The sequence below is a fragment of the Herpailurus yagouaroundi genome, unplaced genomic scaffold (assembly GCF_014898765.1).
Source record: "Herpailurus yagouaroundi ecotype Mexico unplaced genomic scaffold, PumYag 195, whole genome shotgun sequence".
Taxonomy (NCBI): Eukaryota; Metazoa; Chordata; class Mammalia; order Carnivora; family Felidae; genus Herpailurus; species Herpailurus yagouaroundi.
In genome coordinates, this window is record NW_024412426.1 from 8,520,439 (window position 1) to 8,538,584 (window position 18,146).

Genomic DNA, 18,146 nt, shown 5'->3' on the forward strand with positions numbered 1-18,146 from the left:
GACTGTACTCTCACCTGAGCCTTTAGGAAGAAAGACATTTCTTTACCTTCCCTGGCTTCTAGGGCTGGGTTCCTTTCATGTTTCCTCCATCTCCAAAGCCAGCAGCATAGCACCATGCTTCAGTCACTACATTGCAACCTTCTTTCTAGCCAGATCTTCCTGTGCCTGCCTCTTATAAGGGCACTTGTGATTGCATTTAGGGCCTACGCAGATAATCCAGAAAAATCTTCCCATCTCAAGATTCTTAATCACCTCTGCAACATCGCTTTTGCCATATTAGGTAACATTCACAGCTTCCAGGGTTTAGGATATGGATATCTTTGAATCTGTTTTTCAGCCTACTACACCAAGATTTCTGTTTTCCTATTTTTCCCGCCTGGTCTTCCAGTATCCCTTCAATTCTGTGGGCTCCTGATATCTTTTTAAGTTGGTGCTATGTGAAGAAGTTTATAAGCATCTTATCTTTTTTAATCCTTACATCAACCCTCTTAGGAAAATATTGTCCCCATTTTACAGATAATAACACTATAGCTCAGAGAGGCAGTTGCATAAGGCAAGACAGCTGTGTGAGGGAACAGGCATTTGAAACCAGCCAGTATGACTGGAGAGCATGTGCTTTACCACTTCCTCATCATCCTAGTTCAACTCTCTTTTGCCTGTAGATCTTTTCCAAGGAGGAGTTAGGATGCCATCTGGCTCTGAAGTCTGGATCATATTATTTAGGCAGGGAGACAAGGCAAGGGGGTGGGCATTCCAGGCAAGAAAGAGGTGGGAGAATAAGAGGTGAATCCAAGAGATGTGTTAAAGGAAGGATATGTTAGACTTCGGTGCCTCGTTGGAGGTAAAATTGTAGAAGAGAAGAAGGAGCCAATCACCTCTGAAACACTTCTAAGTGGACACAACAACTCATTTTGGTGGATTACCCATGGAAATGATATCCTGGCTCAAACTGTGTTGGGAATCCAACTTGAATTAGGTCCCTCCCTGTCTCCTCTTGGTTTCTTACAATGTGGGCTGGTTAAGCACCTAATACCTTTTGCTAGTATTAATCAGCCTTTTTGCATAGATGCTGATGAACAATTTGCCTTTCGAAGGCTAATGAACTTCTCCCTTGGGATTTATATGGGCGGAAGCAAAGAAGTAATTTTGGGAGTTCAGGAGGAACTTTTGGGCCTAAGGGTAGGAGACCCCTGGTTTGTATCTCCTCTTCAAAAGAGAACTTACACACTTGTTTAAGGCTAGTGCAACAATTGGGAGGGAAGCTATTTACCTGGTCATCCCTTGAATAGAGTTGCCAGATTTAGCAAATAAAAATACAGGATGCCCAGTTAAATTTGAATTGCAGATAAGCAACGGATAATTTTTTAGTGTAATATTTGCATAATGCTTCAGGGAATTTTTAGCCATGGAAGTGTGAAAAGAGACTGTTAGACCTGGGTTGATGAAGAGGCTAAGGCAGAACCCAAGGTCAAAGGGACTCCAGGGTGGGAGAATTCTTTGCGTAATTGACTCGGGGAGAGGTCATTTGGTTGGGATTGCTCAGAGCATTTGTTCCATCTTCTGCCCCTGCTGTAATGGGCACACAAGACCCTCAGGATCATATCAGGCTCTAGACTCTTCTTACTTGCTGACAGCTAAGAGCGAAAGCATTAGAGGTAGGTCTGAACCATGACATCCGCTAGGAAACAGTTTTTGAACATTTATAGTGTGCAGAATCCTGCATCTGTCCTGGTCATAGTCAGAGGTTTGTGTCTGTCCTCTGCTTTGGGGGTAGTCACTAAGCACCCCTCTATGTACAGAGCTCTCCACCCAGACCCTGTGCTCATAGTGACAAAAGAAATGGAAAACACAGCCGCTGTTTCTGAAGAGTACTCACATATGCTGCATAGGATTGCAGAGCTTAGGCTTTTATTAACTCAGAATTAGAGTTTTGCGCAGCGGCCTCACTCTGATTCTGTGGCATAACTGTCTCTTCACGTGTGTATATGTGGATATTATAGCCGTTGTCACCTCAGGTGCAAGGAGCCTCTATCTGACCTGCTCGTCCGGAGAGGTGTCAGTGAAAAGTCTGTGGGAGTTAGTAATTTGTGGTTTGGGGATAAAGGGAACCGAGCTCACTGGCTTGTTGGGAGACTACGTATTGTGACCTTGGTATTTTTAGCAATGTACTGGACTAAAGAACAGTGGAGCTGTGCAGTACTGAGAAGACATTGCATGGCATAATGGCAGAGTGGGCAAAGGCTTGGCTTTGATATCAGAAGGGAAAGGACCTTAATGCCTAGTCTTGCCATTTATTAGCATAATTTTTTCGAAGTCCCAATTTCCTCTTCTATGAAGTGGAAACAGTAGTAATATCAGGATATGTTTGAGAATTTAATGAGATAACGTATGTGAAAGATGCTAGTAGATAGTGAGCCCTATGTGTGTTCCTGCAGTGTTCCCATTCTTGAAACACTTTGTAAACATCTCTGTTATGGCACTCTTCATGGTGAATTATAATTATTTCATTTCTGTGTCTGTCCACTTCCACCAGACTGAGGACCTGGGCCGTTTCCTACTGTGGACTTGCCCTGAACCTCCTGCGTACATCTGAGGCCCAGAGTTTTGCCGAGCGTATGGACTTTAGCACTGAGGCTTTGCTGAAGGGCAGGTCTTTACGTTTTGAGTCTTCTTCCTTCCCTCTCTAACTCTCTTCCTGAGCAGATCCTGTCCTGTGGGGTCTCCTTGAGAGCAGGAGTCCTAAACTATATTGGAAGATCCTTATTAGACTCTAAAATGCTCAGGGACAGATTTCTGGTACATGTGCTCCAACAGGCATGTGTTGGAACAGCATCCTGGCTTGCCACCTGCCTTTATCATTGGTAAACTCTAGGGTTTCTCTGGTACTTCTTTCCTTTTGGTTTCTGCTTCAACACATTTACTACCTTCATCAGTGCAGTTCAATCCATCAAGTATTCATTGAGCACCTTTTAACTTTCCAGACCCTGGGCTAGGTGTGGGGATAGAGATGGGGAGGACAGTGCCTCCACTTGAGGTGTTTTGGATTTTGTGGGAGAGACAGATGAGAAACCAGAGAAAACAGAATTTCTCTCTAAGATGTGGTAAGGGCAGTGATGGCAGTGGACACAATTCTATGGGGACTTTTTCCTCAATTATCTTTACCCCCTAAGAATTCCATTGCCCCTACTTCTAGCAGGTGGACAGGAACTCCTACCCTCTAACATGATGTGAACACTAGGAAGCAGCCATTGGCCAATGGGCATGAGCTAAAGACCTAGTTTATGAGGAGGCTAAGACAGAACCCAAGGTCAAAGGGTAGGATGAAGGAAAAGAAAATTCCAAGGGCTGGGGGAGCATGGGCCCCAGGCAGCACAGTCCTGGCTAAAGTTTGGGGCAGCTTAGATGACTTGGGGGGCAGGTTGGTTCAGCTGAGGGCCACACATGGTGAAAAGAGCATGGATGTGTCTTATGGGTCACTACCCAAGCCTCTGGCAACAAATGCCATATTTTTGCCTCTCTCTCTTTCAAATTAGCTTCACTGTTATTTTTTTTCCCACATGAGAATTCTTATTTCTCTGACATTTGCTTCTCCACAAGCTCTTATTTCTTCTTATTTCCTTCCTGGTTTCATGTCCCTGTTTCCTTTCACCATTCACTTCCCTGTCCTCTTATCCTCCCTCCCCTCTACCAGTTTTATTTCTCTCCACACTTGTGCCTTCTTGCTTTTTAATTTTGTCTTTTGGACTCTACCTCCATGTTCTGAAATATACCTCCTTCAGCTCAGGGTTGGGGAGGAAATTTTCCTTTTCAGTAGCTCTTTCTTATGATATGAAAGAGCATCTCGTGTGTATCTGGGTATCCTTGGAAACAAAACTCTGGTTTCTGAACAGGGCGGATTCTCCCCACCGCGTTTGTAAGACAGAGCAAACCATAGGGAGAGCTGTCTCCCATGTGCAATGCACCTCAGAAGACTCAGAGTATGGTGCTTCTTCCTCTGTTAGTGGATTCAGCAGAACAATGACCCCGTTTTCCTGGGGTTCTGATTCTCTATCACTATGCTTAGCCTTGAGGTTTGTCTGTCTCCTCTTCCCTTTATTTGCTTCTTTGCCTGTTTTATTTTTCAGTCCCATTTTCCACATTTCTTCTGCTCTCTTTTCTCTTCAGGTTTTCCCTACTTATTGGAAATAATATCACTTCCCTCCCTAATTTCTCTCTTTGGCATTGGCAGAGTCAAAAGCAGCATCAGAGATGTGGCTCCTCTAAATCCCTTTTTTTTCAGAGGGCAGTATGGAAGTTTGGGTCAGGAGAGGTAGAGAAGACCTGAGAAGCTTGCCTAGCTCCTGAGATCTTTTATGCGAGTAGAGTTTCTTTCTGGTTCTTATCTTGAGGTTGGGTTAATGTAGGATTATAGTCTTAAAGTTGAGAGAAATCTCTACTGGTTTTTTAGATAACCTTCAACCAATGTTGGAACATTTTTAACTTCCTAATAGAAAGTTACAGTCTGTGTTTGAGTACGTTTAATGTTGGGAAGTGTACTACCACATGAACAGTCCCCCTGTTCTTGGGCAGCATGGCTTGTTTCAAAGTTATTGCTCACAGTTGTAGAGTCTTGGATCTGTGTCATTTGTACCGATCGATACTCTAGCTGCTTTCTAGAGGTGTACAGCATAAACCTTTCATTCAAGTTAGATTTCAAGTATTGAAGGAAGTATTTCATCCAAAGATAATTAAATGACATAAACTCTTCCTGCCACCCTTTGACTATGTAGAAAACTCAGTTTTCTGAGTGACTTATTTGCCCATGGCTCCAGACAGCTGAAATTGTTGTGGAGAGGTTGGGAGGGAAGACAGGTACTATTCCACAGAAAGAAGACTAAAATTAGACAAAGTTGCAAAAATAGTATTATTAATATTTGTGTTGGACGTAATATCCAGTTTGCACATTATAGCTATAGAACACTCATAGTTATAGCATCAGTATGATTGATTTGTTTGGTAAAAACTCTTGATTGCCAAAGTGAACAAGAGTGAGTTACTCCTTTACTGCAGCTGATCCAGGGAAATTCCCTGAAGTAGCCAGGAGACAGGGGAACCTACGAATTCTGATATAAAAAATCCAGGGGCCTCAGTAGTTTGGAAAGGGAGAAAGGAGGTTGGTGAGGGATAGAGAGGAGAGGAGGGGGCAAAGTTTGGAGGCAGGAACGGGATAGATGCTAGAGAGCTTGTATTTTACTCATGATTGGGAACCAGGATTCTGATGTAATGACGAGTTTTCCCTCTGCAAAGTAAAACCCAGATGTGGCTAAATATAATTTCAGTCGGAACCACTGATGATTCACGCCAGTTCAGGTGCACCCACACACAGCTGGCATCAGCTCTGTGTACTTTCCAGGCTGATCCTTCTTCAACCCAGCTTCCCCCATGGAACAGGAGGAGAAAGCCAGACGGTGATAACCTTGACCTTCTTTGTTTCCATCTGCAGCATCCTGGCTACGGCAGGAACCCACTTCAACACACATGTGGACCTGAGGACCCTTCGGGCTGTGCGTGTCCTGAGGCCCCTGAAGCTCGTGTCAGGGATACCTAGTGAGCACTTGCCTTTCTTCCTTCTCTTCTGTTAATGGCTTTCCTGAAATGATAAACAGGAAGCTATTTCTCCAGTGGTAAAAAAGAATGGGGATGCAGCAACCTGGGAAAACATTTCACTCTAAAACTTAGCAACTTTTTTTCCAGAATTTAAAGATAGTGAAAGATCTTTGGAGAAAATTTTCAAAGTAAAAAAATATACGTAAAATGAAAAGGAAACACCCTCATTATCCTATTTTTTAATTCATTTTTTTCCTGTGCATTTTAACATAATTGTGATCATACTGTGTGTATACTTTTGGATCCTATCATATAAGCATTTGATTTTCCTGACACTAAAAATTCCTCAAAAATATATTTTAAAAAGTCTGTACTATAGCCCATCTTATACAAGATGACTTATTTAGTCATTTCTACTGGACATTAGATTATTTTCATTTTCCCCCCACTAGAAATAGCGCAGCGACATACATCTCTTTTCTTAAATCTTATTCAAATTATTATTTGAGGTATTATTTTCTTAGGCTAGGATCTTAGAAGTACAACTTCTGGGTCAAAGTATATGGTATTTTGTGAATAGTGATTGTACTAATTGTTATCCTAAAACAGTGGATGGAAAGCCAGGTTTCAGGTAGAGTAGTGGGGGAGGTAAACTTTGTCTTTGCTCTCATAAGATTTAGAGCCTAGCAAGGCCAGGCTTAATTTCCTTTAGGAAAGAAGCACATTCTAATAAGTTTATAAGAGATAAGCAGAAAGCAACATGGGCGAAATAAATAAGGGAGGAGTAATAGGCATGTAAAGGATCAGGGAATGGTGAGAAGGAACATGGAATTGATTCCAGGGGAAGTAGTGATGGCAGTCTTCAGCTCAACCTGCTCTGGTTGTCCCTTTGCAAATTGTCTTCATTGTCTTAGGACCAGTGGTTCTTTTCCCTCAAAGACTTGCCCCTCTCCTCCTAGAAGAGAGTAAAGGGAGCCTCCTATATCACATGGTGCTCGAGGAGGCTCCATTTGTCATTCTCTTCCTTTCCTTCTAGGCCTACAGATTGTGTTGAAGTCCATCATGAAGGCCATGGTGCCTCTTCTGCAAATTGGCCTTCTGCTCTTCTTTGCCATCTTGATGTTCGCCATCATTGGCTTGGAGTTCTACAGTGGGAAGTTGCACCGGGCATGTTTCACGAACAGTTCAGGTAGGATTGTTATTCCCTGCCTTCTCCTTCTTTCCTTCCTCTCCCCTCTGGTCATTGGAGTAATTTCAGGTCATTGGGGGACTGAGTGGAAAAGTATATTCTATCCCAGCCCTGGGATTAGAATCACAAACTTCCTAGTCAGCAGCTTTTTGAGGCACAAGCAGCCTAGACTAAGGATCCCCAGGGGACACTGATATTGCACAGCAAATGACCTCTTAAGTTTGCAGTCAGAGGATTTCAAACAGGAGGTTTCAGTTCCCCCATCCCATGGTAGAAGGCTATCAGACTGATTGTCAAAAACCACCTGTCTGAAGAAATACCCTTTGTACAATAGCCTCTTTGGCCCACAGGCCAGGCGGGCCTTGAAGCCCAGAGTCAGACTTGGGTCTCTAGGTCTGTGGAGACATTTTCCCTCCATGATCCACCTCATGACCTTCCTCCTTCCCTGCTGTGACCCACACACAGTGTGGAAAAGCTGAGAGAGCTCTGAGCGTGACTTGCCAGGGGTGCTTGTGAAATTTGCAGGGTTCACAGACCTCAAATCCGTACCTCTTTGTATCTTATTTGTTCTTTTCAAGTCCAGTAGAATACCCTAGCAGGAAAGGGGGTCAGGGAGAGGTTGAAGAAGCCCAATTTAGTATCATGTGGGTTTTTTTGTTTGTTTGGTTGGTTTTGGTTTTTGGTTTTTGTTTTGTTTTGTTTTGTTTTGTTTTTAAATCGTCAAAGGACACCTTCTACCTTGGGAGTTTTGTTTTGTTTTGTTTTTTTCTTATTCAAGACCAGGAACTTAGGCCAGAAAAACAAGGAGTTGAGACCCACTGAAGGGACTTAGTTTATAATTGTTCCCAAGAAACCCGAGAAGAACTCAGGGTCTGTACTGAGTCTGAAGTTGGAAAATCAGGAAGATTCTGCCTTCACCTCAGATTGCTCTATGCGATCCAGTCTGTCCATGCCTGTGGTACTCAGGCAAGGGTAGAAGATATAGCCTGAAGAAAGTGAAGGCCATGTGGCCTCAGAGGAAGCTGGGAAGCACTGGGATGAACACAGTATGTAAGCTGTGAGGTATAAAGAAGCCAGAGGTGGGAGCCCAAGACAAAGAAATAGAATTGAGTGTTTGTGGCTTCCTGAGGGTCATTTCCAGGTCATGCTAAAATATCATGTGGTTTATCCCCTACCCTCTGAATGTGTCTGCAGGTATTCTAGAAGGATTTGACCCTCCTCACCCATGTGGTGTGCAGGGCTGCCCAGCTGGTTATGAATGCAAGGACTGGATTGGCCCCAACGATGGGATCACCCAGTTTGATAACATCCTTTTTGCTGTGCTGACTGTCTTCCAATGCATCACCATGGAAGGATGGACCACCGTGCTGTACAATGTGAGTAGAGCTGGCAGGGGGCTGGATCCAGAGGGAAGAGCCCTAGAATGAGGCTTCTGGCATTGTTTGGACTGGTTAGTCTGGGGAAAGGGAAGGCTGGGGATATGTCTGTGTATATGTCAGTTTGTGTGCATGGGGGCGGTGGGGACGGTGGGGCTGGACTCAACTGTGAGAAGTCATAGCACTTCGTATGCTGTTGTCTGGCCTCTTGCTGAGTGGAAGTATACAGTTTCTCAGCAGAGTTAGGAAGCTACATCCCATTGGATGGGTGAACAAAGCTAGTTATATCAGATCAACTTAGTAGTGATAGAGTATGTTTTACTACAGGTTCAACATGGTGGTGGGGTTCAGTGAGGAGTACCAAAAGGTATAGATTTCTTGGTTGCTTCAAAGAATTTACCATCAGGTTGGAAAGATATTACGGTAGTTCTCAACCCTGGCTGCAGATTAGAATCAGCTAGGAGCTTTAAAAATTTATACCTTCTGGGCTTCACTCCAGACAAATTAAGTAGGAATGGCTAGGGGTAAAGGCCCATCATTGATTTTTTTTTTAAACTTCCTAGCTGATTGTAATATGCAGCTACTGTCAAGAACCACTGCATTATATGCACATAAGAAACATGCTTAATTGTAAGACTAACTGGGGATGCTTGTTAAAAATTCAGGTTTACGGGCCCTTTTATGCAGGTGTTGATCTTGTGTAGTTTTGAATCGTTAGTGGGCTATACTTTTTACAAGTGCTTCTGGTGATTCATATGATCGGGTATGTTTGGAAGGTTCTGAGTGAGTGCATAAGACAAAGCTGCCTAACTGCCTGTCAGGGATGGCAAGGGACTCCTGCATGGGACACAAGTTAGACAGGGTGACCACTGAAGTATCTTCTGCCTCTCAGAGTCCTATTTTAACAAGTTATGAAAGGCATGGGCAAAGTTCAAGTTCTAAAATGACAGGGGTCGGGGAGGTGTGTGCTTTGATGCAAAGGGAACCTAAGTGGGCAAAACAGTTTGGGTAGGTTGCCTTTGTACAGGTGCTTACAAGGTCTGTACTCTCATATGAATCCAGCCAGCCCACCCTGAAGCAGGTACTTTGGAATGATCATGCCTCTTATCTCTACTTTCACAGGCTGCCTTTACCCTAAGGTGCCCTCTGTTTCCTTTTAACCTGATTCCATCTGTATAAAACTTACTGGGTGGGGCACGGTATAGTTTACACAAAACACCCTTTGCTTTTGTTTTTGTGCTTTGTCTTTGGTTTCGCTTTTGTGGATCTCTAGATATAATCCACACTGGAGGGAAAGGAAGTGCTATGTCCCAGGAGAGACTCAACCAGATTGTAATGCCTGAAGAGCCAGGATTTGTGTAAGGCCTGTAGTGGGTGTTTAGTAAATGTTTACTAACCTAGATCCATTTCCATGCAGGTGAGCAATTCAGGCCTGAGGTTTACAGAATAGAGCCACAGGCTGTTATGCTAAAGCTCTAAAGGGCAGTGAAGAAGTCCCAAAGACAAGCTTATGCCCAGCAAGCCTAACGGTTATTTGTGACCTAGAAACACCTTGAGGACATTCTGAAATTCTCACCAGTTGTGGGGGGTAGCAGGAGGGAGGGAAGGGAGAAGAGACTGATGAGTATAGTTGTTCCCTATTTGAGATATGAAGGATGTCTTTAGGCCATGTCACTCAGATTAGCCAGGCATCTCTGCACTGGCCCCACAGTGGCTGGTGTCATTTTGGGGCTCTGGGAGTGATGCATTTCAGTTATATGTGTAGACTCACCTAAGTGATGTGATAAATGCATTGAAAGCCTAGAAGGAGAAGTGTTGCATTTGAACATACAGGTGTGATCCGTTGGTCCTCCTGAGCCAGGGCTCAAATAGTGCTGAGACAAGTATGAACACAGCTGAAGAATGACCAGTCATTTGCATTAGATCCTTTGTTCATTCGTTCATTCAACAAATAATTAAGTGAGCGTCTGCTATATGCCAAGCACTGTACTAGGTACTAGGGAAATGTGGAGGGAAAAAGGGTGCTATGATGCTTGCTTTCATGGTGCTCTCTTTAAATTCCCATTTGTCTCCAGTTACCTGTATAACACAGGTATGGAGGTCACACAGAGACAATGATCTTGCCCTCTTCTCTAGTTTTGGTCCAGTGAGAAAGCAGGGAGGAAAAGAGGTCAAGATGCTAATTCTCTGAAACCTTTCATTACACGGGCTCCCAGGACCACAGACTCACACTCCCTCTGACTTCCAGTTTGTCGCCACCGAATTTCAGTTTACTGACCTCCTGCTACCCCCTGTGGCTGAAAAACAAGGGTTGAGGGAATTAGTTGAGTTGTGGGGCTGGTTTCCAAAAGTAGCTTGCTGCTCATGGGGCAGAATGAACGTATGTCCACTTTGAAATGAAGTTACTTTCCAAAACATTATATTTAGGGGCAGGGAGCCAGGAATCCACAGGAAGAGGTGATAGTCATAGGTGGGTAACTATACCTTGATTCAGGAGAAACTGGATAAAAAAGACACCCATTTTTCAGCCAGTGGAACAAGGACAAGGTCTGGCTCCTTAGGAAGAAAGAGCCAGCAAAGGCTGGGCGTCAGTTGAGCAGGGAACTGGGGCATGAAGAATGACCCAGGCAGAACTCTGTTACAGAAGCTGGATGCTCATCCTGGCGTTAGCACTGTCTGCTACTGGAAGAGCAGGTTCAGAGTAGTCCATTCTTCATGGTGCTGGGGAGAGGTAGAGTTACATCATACACAGTGGAGTTACATCACACATGCTTTTAATTTATCCCAATCCAACCATTCAGCTTGGAGAGGAGATCAGGGGGTCAGGGAGAAAGGAAGATAAATAATACAGCCTAATTCATTTATCATTCATTTCAGTGTTCCTATACGTTGTAAGTGTGAGATGAGAGATGCCCAAGAAAGATGTTGGCTGAAAAAATTGCAAGAAATAGCCAACTCAGCATTTCCTGAGTATTTGTCCTCTTTTTATTTTAACTCAAGACTTGGTAATGACAGAATTTTACATAGCTATTAGCAGTGGTTGCACACAATGGAATTAACCATGCACAACTAATAAACTCAGTATTATAAATATAGGTAATACATATACATAGGTTTCTGTGTGTAGAAAATCTCTCTCTGCCATTATCACCGCCACCACCAATCAGATGCAAATGTAACTGTTGGTTGCCCTTCCTGCCACTCATTCTGGGAAGGTTCAATTCACCCCATTGGTGGATTTTCTCACTTAGGCCACAAGGAACAGGGGGGCTCCTATTTCCCTGTCCAGCACCTCTTCTATTCCATGATGGCAACAAATATGTAAGATATACTGGCACCAGTTATGCTCAAACCAGTTATTAGAACCTTCAGATTTACACGGTACACAGAAGTTCTCTCAAGCATATGGACCTAGGTTAGCCGTTTTAGATACAATTTAAGTGTTTCATCCTGTTTGCATCCCTTTTCTGCTACACAGACTCTTCCCCAATGCCTCCTATGACCTTGTGTACTCTGCTGCTGGTTACTTTTAACTTCATTTGCATATAGCTTTTCTCATGATAATACATTTTTGTAAGGGGCTGGGAGGGTTCTTATTGTCAGGGCAACTTGGTGTCATGCTTGCTCAATTTAGTCTACCAAAATTTCAACTCTGCTTGGTCAAACTCCAACTGTATTCTTGGCTTCCCTCCCTCTTGTGGTAGAAAGAATGCAAAGCAGTCTACAATCCTGCTGGCTGCTTCTTCCTGTTTTGACTGTCTCTGTGAAGGTCTCCTCAACTTGCAAATCCTCCCCTATTCTTACTAGTTTAATTCATTTTATTTCTCCTAACCTGGATAGGTATTCTTCAGTACAGTATATTTTCTCTCTGATCAGTGGAGTTCATTCTATAAATGCTACTGTGGCTCTCATATTAACTTCCAACATTGGTCACCTGGATTGGATGTGGCCCTGAGAACTGGTTGTCTACGGATCTGGTCTGAGTCTTATTTCTGTGTTGTATATCTGGTTTTGTTTTGTCTGCTGTTTGTGTTACCAGGACTAATATACATATTGCAGAGGTTCCCAGTCTCTGTCTGCAGTTACTGAAACCTCTGTTCTTAAAGTCCATTATTTTTCATCTATATTTCCATAGCTTGAGCTATTTCTCTTCTCACTGGGTGTTGATAAACTCATGCAGGTGTGCAAATTTCTTGGAGACATGCCCTTTCTCCTGGTATGCCAGCTGTATCTGTTATGACTGAATAGGATGCTCTGTGCTGCTGTGGGAGAAGAGATTTTTACAGACTTTACTGGTTTTTTGTAAGAGGGAACTTGTAGTCTGGATGCTTTCTGAGTCTTCCTCATGTCTCAGTTCTTTGGTCTATAACAGCCTATGGCTCTGTTTTAAGTTGCCTGCTTCCAGATGCACATAGTCAATATTTGTTAAATAGTTAACAGTTATTCACTTTTTGCCTGTAGATTTTGTTCAAGTGTGTTATGCCCAATGCTAAAAAATAAAATTCAGCTGAGTAAATTTGAAGATCAAGTTGGCTTTATTCAATGATTCATGAATCAGGCAGTATCCCATCTAGCAAATAGAAAGGAACTCCCAGGAGCTGTACAAAACGGAAGGCTTTTATAAGCAGACGAGAGCTGAAAACAGAAGTTTCTAAAAAGAGTGGAACGTTTCAGACAAGGTCACCTTCCTTTGGGGGCAGGGTGGGACTCTGTCAGGCAGATTACCTCACTAGTGCTGATCAGGTAATTCTAGATACACTGGTTAAAAATTACATTCCTGGGAGAGGCTGAAACTATATAATGAACCTTATTTCCTGATGTGGGGCTCAGCACAAGTGACTCCACTTGAAGTCCTTCCTTCCTTCCTTCCTTCCTTCCTTCCTTCCTTCCTCCCTCCCTCCCTCCCTCCCTCCTTCCCTCCCTCCCTCCCTTCTTTTCTTTCCTTCCTTCCTTCTCTTCCTCCTCCTCCTCCTCTCTCTTTTTCTTTAACAATTCCCCCTTTTTGATCAGAATTGTGATTCAGAATTAACTGAAAGGTGTGATGAAAATTTAAAGCATTAGTGCCACTTGCAGCTACTGCCCTGAAGTTCTTATAGCTTTTACTGGTCCTCTATATGATATTCACAGGTCCTGATTTTTTTCCCTGAATCTCAATGGTATTTATAGGCCAAAACTTCAGTTTTGACTTCAGTCATTTTCTTTGTTCCTTTTCTGGCATTTCTGGTCTTAGGGAGATTATTTGCTTGGTGGTTCATGGCTGTGAATTTGCATTTAAAGTTTTTGAGAGAATATAGTGTGCCAGGGAGACTACTACTACTACTAATATAAGCAGGATAGTTACCAATGTCTAGAGTGTACTTTAGAGCCGTGGTCCCCAAGATTCAAACCAATCAAAATCCAATAAATCAAAGAAATACCCTGTTGAAGGAGTCACTTTCTTAAGCCAAGTTCAGTGATCTTATATAGCTAAGTTCCAACTTTCCTAGAAGTGTTAGTCTAGTTCAGCAAGTGGTATTGTCCACAGCACAGACACCTTCTTGCTCAGCTAAGACAATCTAGGGCTGCCCTATTATCAAGAAAAACTTTGGCTAGAGAGTCTAAGGACCTGTGTTGGGCAGCTGTTGCTTTACCAGCAGAATCTTAACTTTCAAGAGTTAAGGAGAGTTTCTTGACCAGAGCCTCATTGTACTTGCTCCTAACCAGGGAAGTAGAAAGCTGACAAAAGAAGCAAATCCTGAGTCATAAAATACCTCCTGGTAGGTCTTTTCTAACTCAGTCTTGTATATTCAGGGGAATTGACCAATGAAGTAGCACAGTCTATTAGTGAAAAAGTAGGGGCACAGTTAGATAGCCTAAAAGGTATTGCCCAGTTATATACCAGCTATCTAGGCATTCTTAGTCTGTGAATGATAACCACTACAGACAAAGATAAATTCTCTTGGGACACAAAATATTCCCACTACGGAGGCACTGTTAATGGACAAATTAGAGTTTTCAATGACAATTCTAGCTGGCTGAAAGATCACTTCTCTTAGCAATGGCCTAGGAGATACAGATGATGGCATTATCTTTCAAGACCAACGCCAGAACTAAGGAAAGAAAGAAAAGAAGAGTTTCATGTTTAGTTAAAGTATGAAGTCTTGATCCAGTGTCTTGGGTGGTCTCTTCCTCATCAATTTGATTTTGAGGTCTCTAACTGGTGTACAGGACCAGATGTTAGGTGGACCTTCTTCAGCTGTGAGGTGTATATTCAAGGTTTAAATCCCTGAAGTTTGATGTAAGCGATGAACCCCAGGAATCTACCCCAAAAACCAAGAGCACACTTTACCCGCTGTATGTTAGCCAATTTGACAATAAATTATATTAAAAAAAAAAAAATTCCTGAAGGTTGGCTGGGTAGTAAGGACGATCTAGTATAATGCCTTTCAAGGACATTCAAGGACAGTCTCTGTTTATAGTGATTCCAAATCAGAAGGGAACTAATTGGAAACATTAGTTTGGAGAGTTGTAACCAGATATTTGAGGAAACTAGAACAATTCAGGATCCAGTCCAGTTTATAGGTATATAATAAAACCTCAAAGACAATTAACAAGACTAGAATCTCATACCTACAAAGGTGCAGACTAATTTTTCTCTCTACAATTACCCCTAGTTTTCTAACCAAAGATAATCGTAGTAATACTACTTTGTTTGCATTCAACATGGCCTGATTATTTACATAAGTGCAGCAAGAATAGTTATTGACTATATAAGCTTTTTAAAAGACTGCTATGCTGGAACTTTTCATAGGAAATCTCAGACTGAATTCTTAAAATTCTCTGAGGCCAGGAAGCTAAGCCAAGGGCTTGCCATAGATTTTGCCTATAATACCTATAGTTTGGGTAAATTCTTCTCTTCTCAAGGTCCCTCAAAGGATCTTGATGTTCCTGGGTCTACCAGGCACATCATTTAACATTTAACCTGGTAAAGCTGCCAGGAACCTTATAAGCAAAGTATCAGGATGATTTTTCCAAGTAGTTACTTAAGGTCTGTGGTCACATCTGAGTCTGTACATCTCTCTCAAATATGACATTCTAATCAAAACCTTGGGAATACTACCAGTGTTTCCATTGTGTCCTTTTACAAAGAGAATGGATTCTTGTTGAACTTGTGCACATAACTAATTATATTGCCATGGAAAAAATAATGAAGAGTTTCCAATTTCTGGACAAATTGGGTAGGGAGAAAAAGTAAATGTTTCATCTTTTTTTACAAAGATATACTTTACCAAATTGTGTAAGCCATAGATAGCTTAAGAAAAGGTTTTCTTATATCTAGAAAAACAAAACATTAAAGAACCAGCAATGTTTCAAACAAAAAGTCATAAAGAATCATAACTATTATAATTAAACTATTATAACTAAAGAATAAAAAGTATCCTTGGTTTATTCAGTCCCATGTACTTAATACTTATTCTGCTTGAATACAGTTTTTCCATTAGTTATAGAAATTCTTACCTAGTTAAGTTTTATTATCTTAAAGTTATCAGAACCTGTGCTTGCCAAATCAAAGTCTTTCCAATGGATCTCTTTGAAGATGAAACACCTTTGTGGAACATTTTTGCAAAAGCATCTAAGTAAAACAATAAATGCTTATTATAAATGACAAAAGTGTCCATTGTTAAAGGTCTGATAAGAGTTTGTCATGATGAAATTAAGAAGGAAATTTGGTTATTTCTATCACACACAGCATTTTAACATTTAACATTATGACTGATAACGTTATATACCAGGACATATCAGATTTCTAGGAATTTCATACAATTTCTAGAACACTTATAAGATTTCCCTATACAAATACAGCATAAGGACTTAGTGTTACTTCTTTTTGACAGTGCTTCCTATGTAATTTAGCATATCAAATAAGCCTAATTAGTTTAACATCTCATTTTTATAAGAAAACAATCTTTTCAGATGTTCTAGGGACCTTCTAAAAAATCCCAAAGATAGTTCTAAGTAAAAAACAAAACAAAACAAAAAAATACAAACAAATTTCATTTAGGATTTAATTTTGTGAAGTTTGTCAAAAATATCAAAGGTTTTAAAACAGTCAAATTGGATTATAAATCATTGTGAAACAATACTTAGTTACACATTTAATCATAGTGACACTTAAAGACTTTATAGGCAATTACAGAAAATTAAGTAGTTGGGGGGAAAAAACTTAGCTTTTAAATAGAGAAGACTCAGTTTTCTTAGGTAATCAATGACCTGACATATTGTAAAGATAACATGAAGCATGGCAAATTATTTCGGTAAGACACAAAATCTTTGCTGTTCAGGCAGATTACTTAAAAAGAGAAACTTTTCACAGTATGTTATCAAGAGCGGGCCCATAGTCCAATAAAACTTTGTTCTTTTAAGAGAGAGAAAACCAAATTCTAATTTCGTACCAGCTTACTTTTGATATTAAAACACATTCACTTAATTAAATTCATTCCAATCTTAGCCAGTCCTGACCATGCATAAAATTCCTTTCCAAAGATTCCTATTCTACCAACCTTAGTGGCTTTAATTACATATATTAGAATTTTTAACCCTCAAAAATCTTACCTTGTAGAGGCGCCTGGGTGGCTCAGTAAGTTGGACGTTTGACTTCAGCTCACGTCATGATCTCATGGTTCATGGGTTCAAGCCCCACATGGGTCTGTGTGCTGACAGCTGAGAACCTGGAGCCTGCTTCAGATTCTGTGTCTCCTTCTCTCTCTGCCCCTCCCCAGTTTGTGCTCTCTTGCTCTCTCTCTCTCTCTCTCTCAAAAATAAATAAACATTAAAAAAAAATCTTACCTTTTAGTAAGAATAAAGAAGTAAACAATTATGAGGTGTTTCTTACCCTAGCATTTTGTGGATTAGCAGACATACTTTTTTTATAATTTCTAGAAACACAGGCATTCTCATAGTAAATTTTTCAGCACGGCACAAAACTAATAGAACCAAATATCTTTAGTTCATTTGTAAAAGGAAGTCAAAAGTGGATAAACTTATATTCAGTAATTAATATTTCAGTATTTTATCTTATTTGGAAATGATCCAGATATTTAATGACTATCCATAATTTAATTTAACTTGGCTAAATCTTAAGGTTTCAGGTTACCAAAAAAGATTTGTGGAAACTATTAAAAACATCTTAAGACTTTTATCCCACTTACATCTATTTAATTCACTTCTTCTTAATGAATATGTTTAGACCACTTATGAAAATTTCATCATACCAAGTTATTTTTCTTGCTGACAAGTTTTGTAACAGAAATCATATGAATTTGCTTGACTAGTAAACCCAGGTAGAATAAAAGTTGTATATCTGCATTATTTTTAATGTTGGTAACTTTAAAGACATGTCTATTTAATTAAACAAACAAACTAGCGTTTAATTACTAAAGATTATTTGAGATCATGGGAACCTGAAAAACATTTGGTTAGTTTTCATTATAATTCTGAGAATTTTATGAATACGGGATTCATATAAGCACTTAATTTTCTTTAGGCCAATCAAATAGAGCTCTTTTACAAATTGTTTTTGGTAATACCATCCCAAGATAGAAAATTATCATACATGTAATATGTATGTGTAACACATATATGTAGATACACATAAATGGAGGGATGCAAAAAGACCTTATATCTTCCATTTAAAATTTTAGACATGAGTCAAGTAGTTATAGAAGAGGTTGGATCCAAAATACCTTTCTAGCAGATGGAATAATTTAAGATTACCTGCTCAGATGGCTAATGCTTTTTATTAGTATTTATTGAGAAGACACTTAAGATTTTTATTTGCCTAAATTTTAAAATAACATTTCCCCTTTCTGTTCTTCTTTTGGTAAGAATTACCTTCCCTGATGTTTGCATTTCAAAGAGATGGCCTAGCTAAGAGTTCTTGAAGAAGACCAGGCAGGACACTTGTACCTCAAAGGTACAGGGAAAAAATTAAGTTCCTCCAAAGATTTTTGTTTCCC

The 18,146-nt window shown here is 40.7% G+C and overlaps 1 protein-coding gene across 9 annotated transcripts in view; it reads left to right on the forward strand.

The window, feature by feature from the left end:
- CACNA1E (calcium voltage-gated channel subunit alpha1 E) overlaps positions 1–18,146 on the forward strand; it is a 380,278-nt gene that overhangs the window by 152,683 nt on the left and 209,449 nt on the right. For all 9 annotated transcript variants that reach the window (XM_040446512.1, XM_040446504.1, XM_040446506.1 and 6 more), the window contains exons 5-7: positions 5,483–5,586; positions 6,623–6,775; positions 7,970–8,151. In XM_040446512.1, coding sequence (XP_040302446.1) covers positions 5,483–5,586; positions 6,623–6,775; positions 7,970–8,151 — 439 coding nt within the window. The remainder of the gene's footprint in view (positions 1–5,482; positions 5,587–6,622; positions 6,776–7,969; positions 8,152–18,146) is intronic.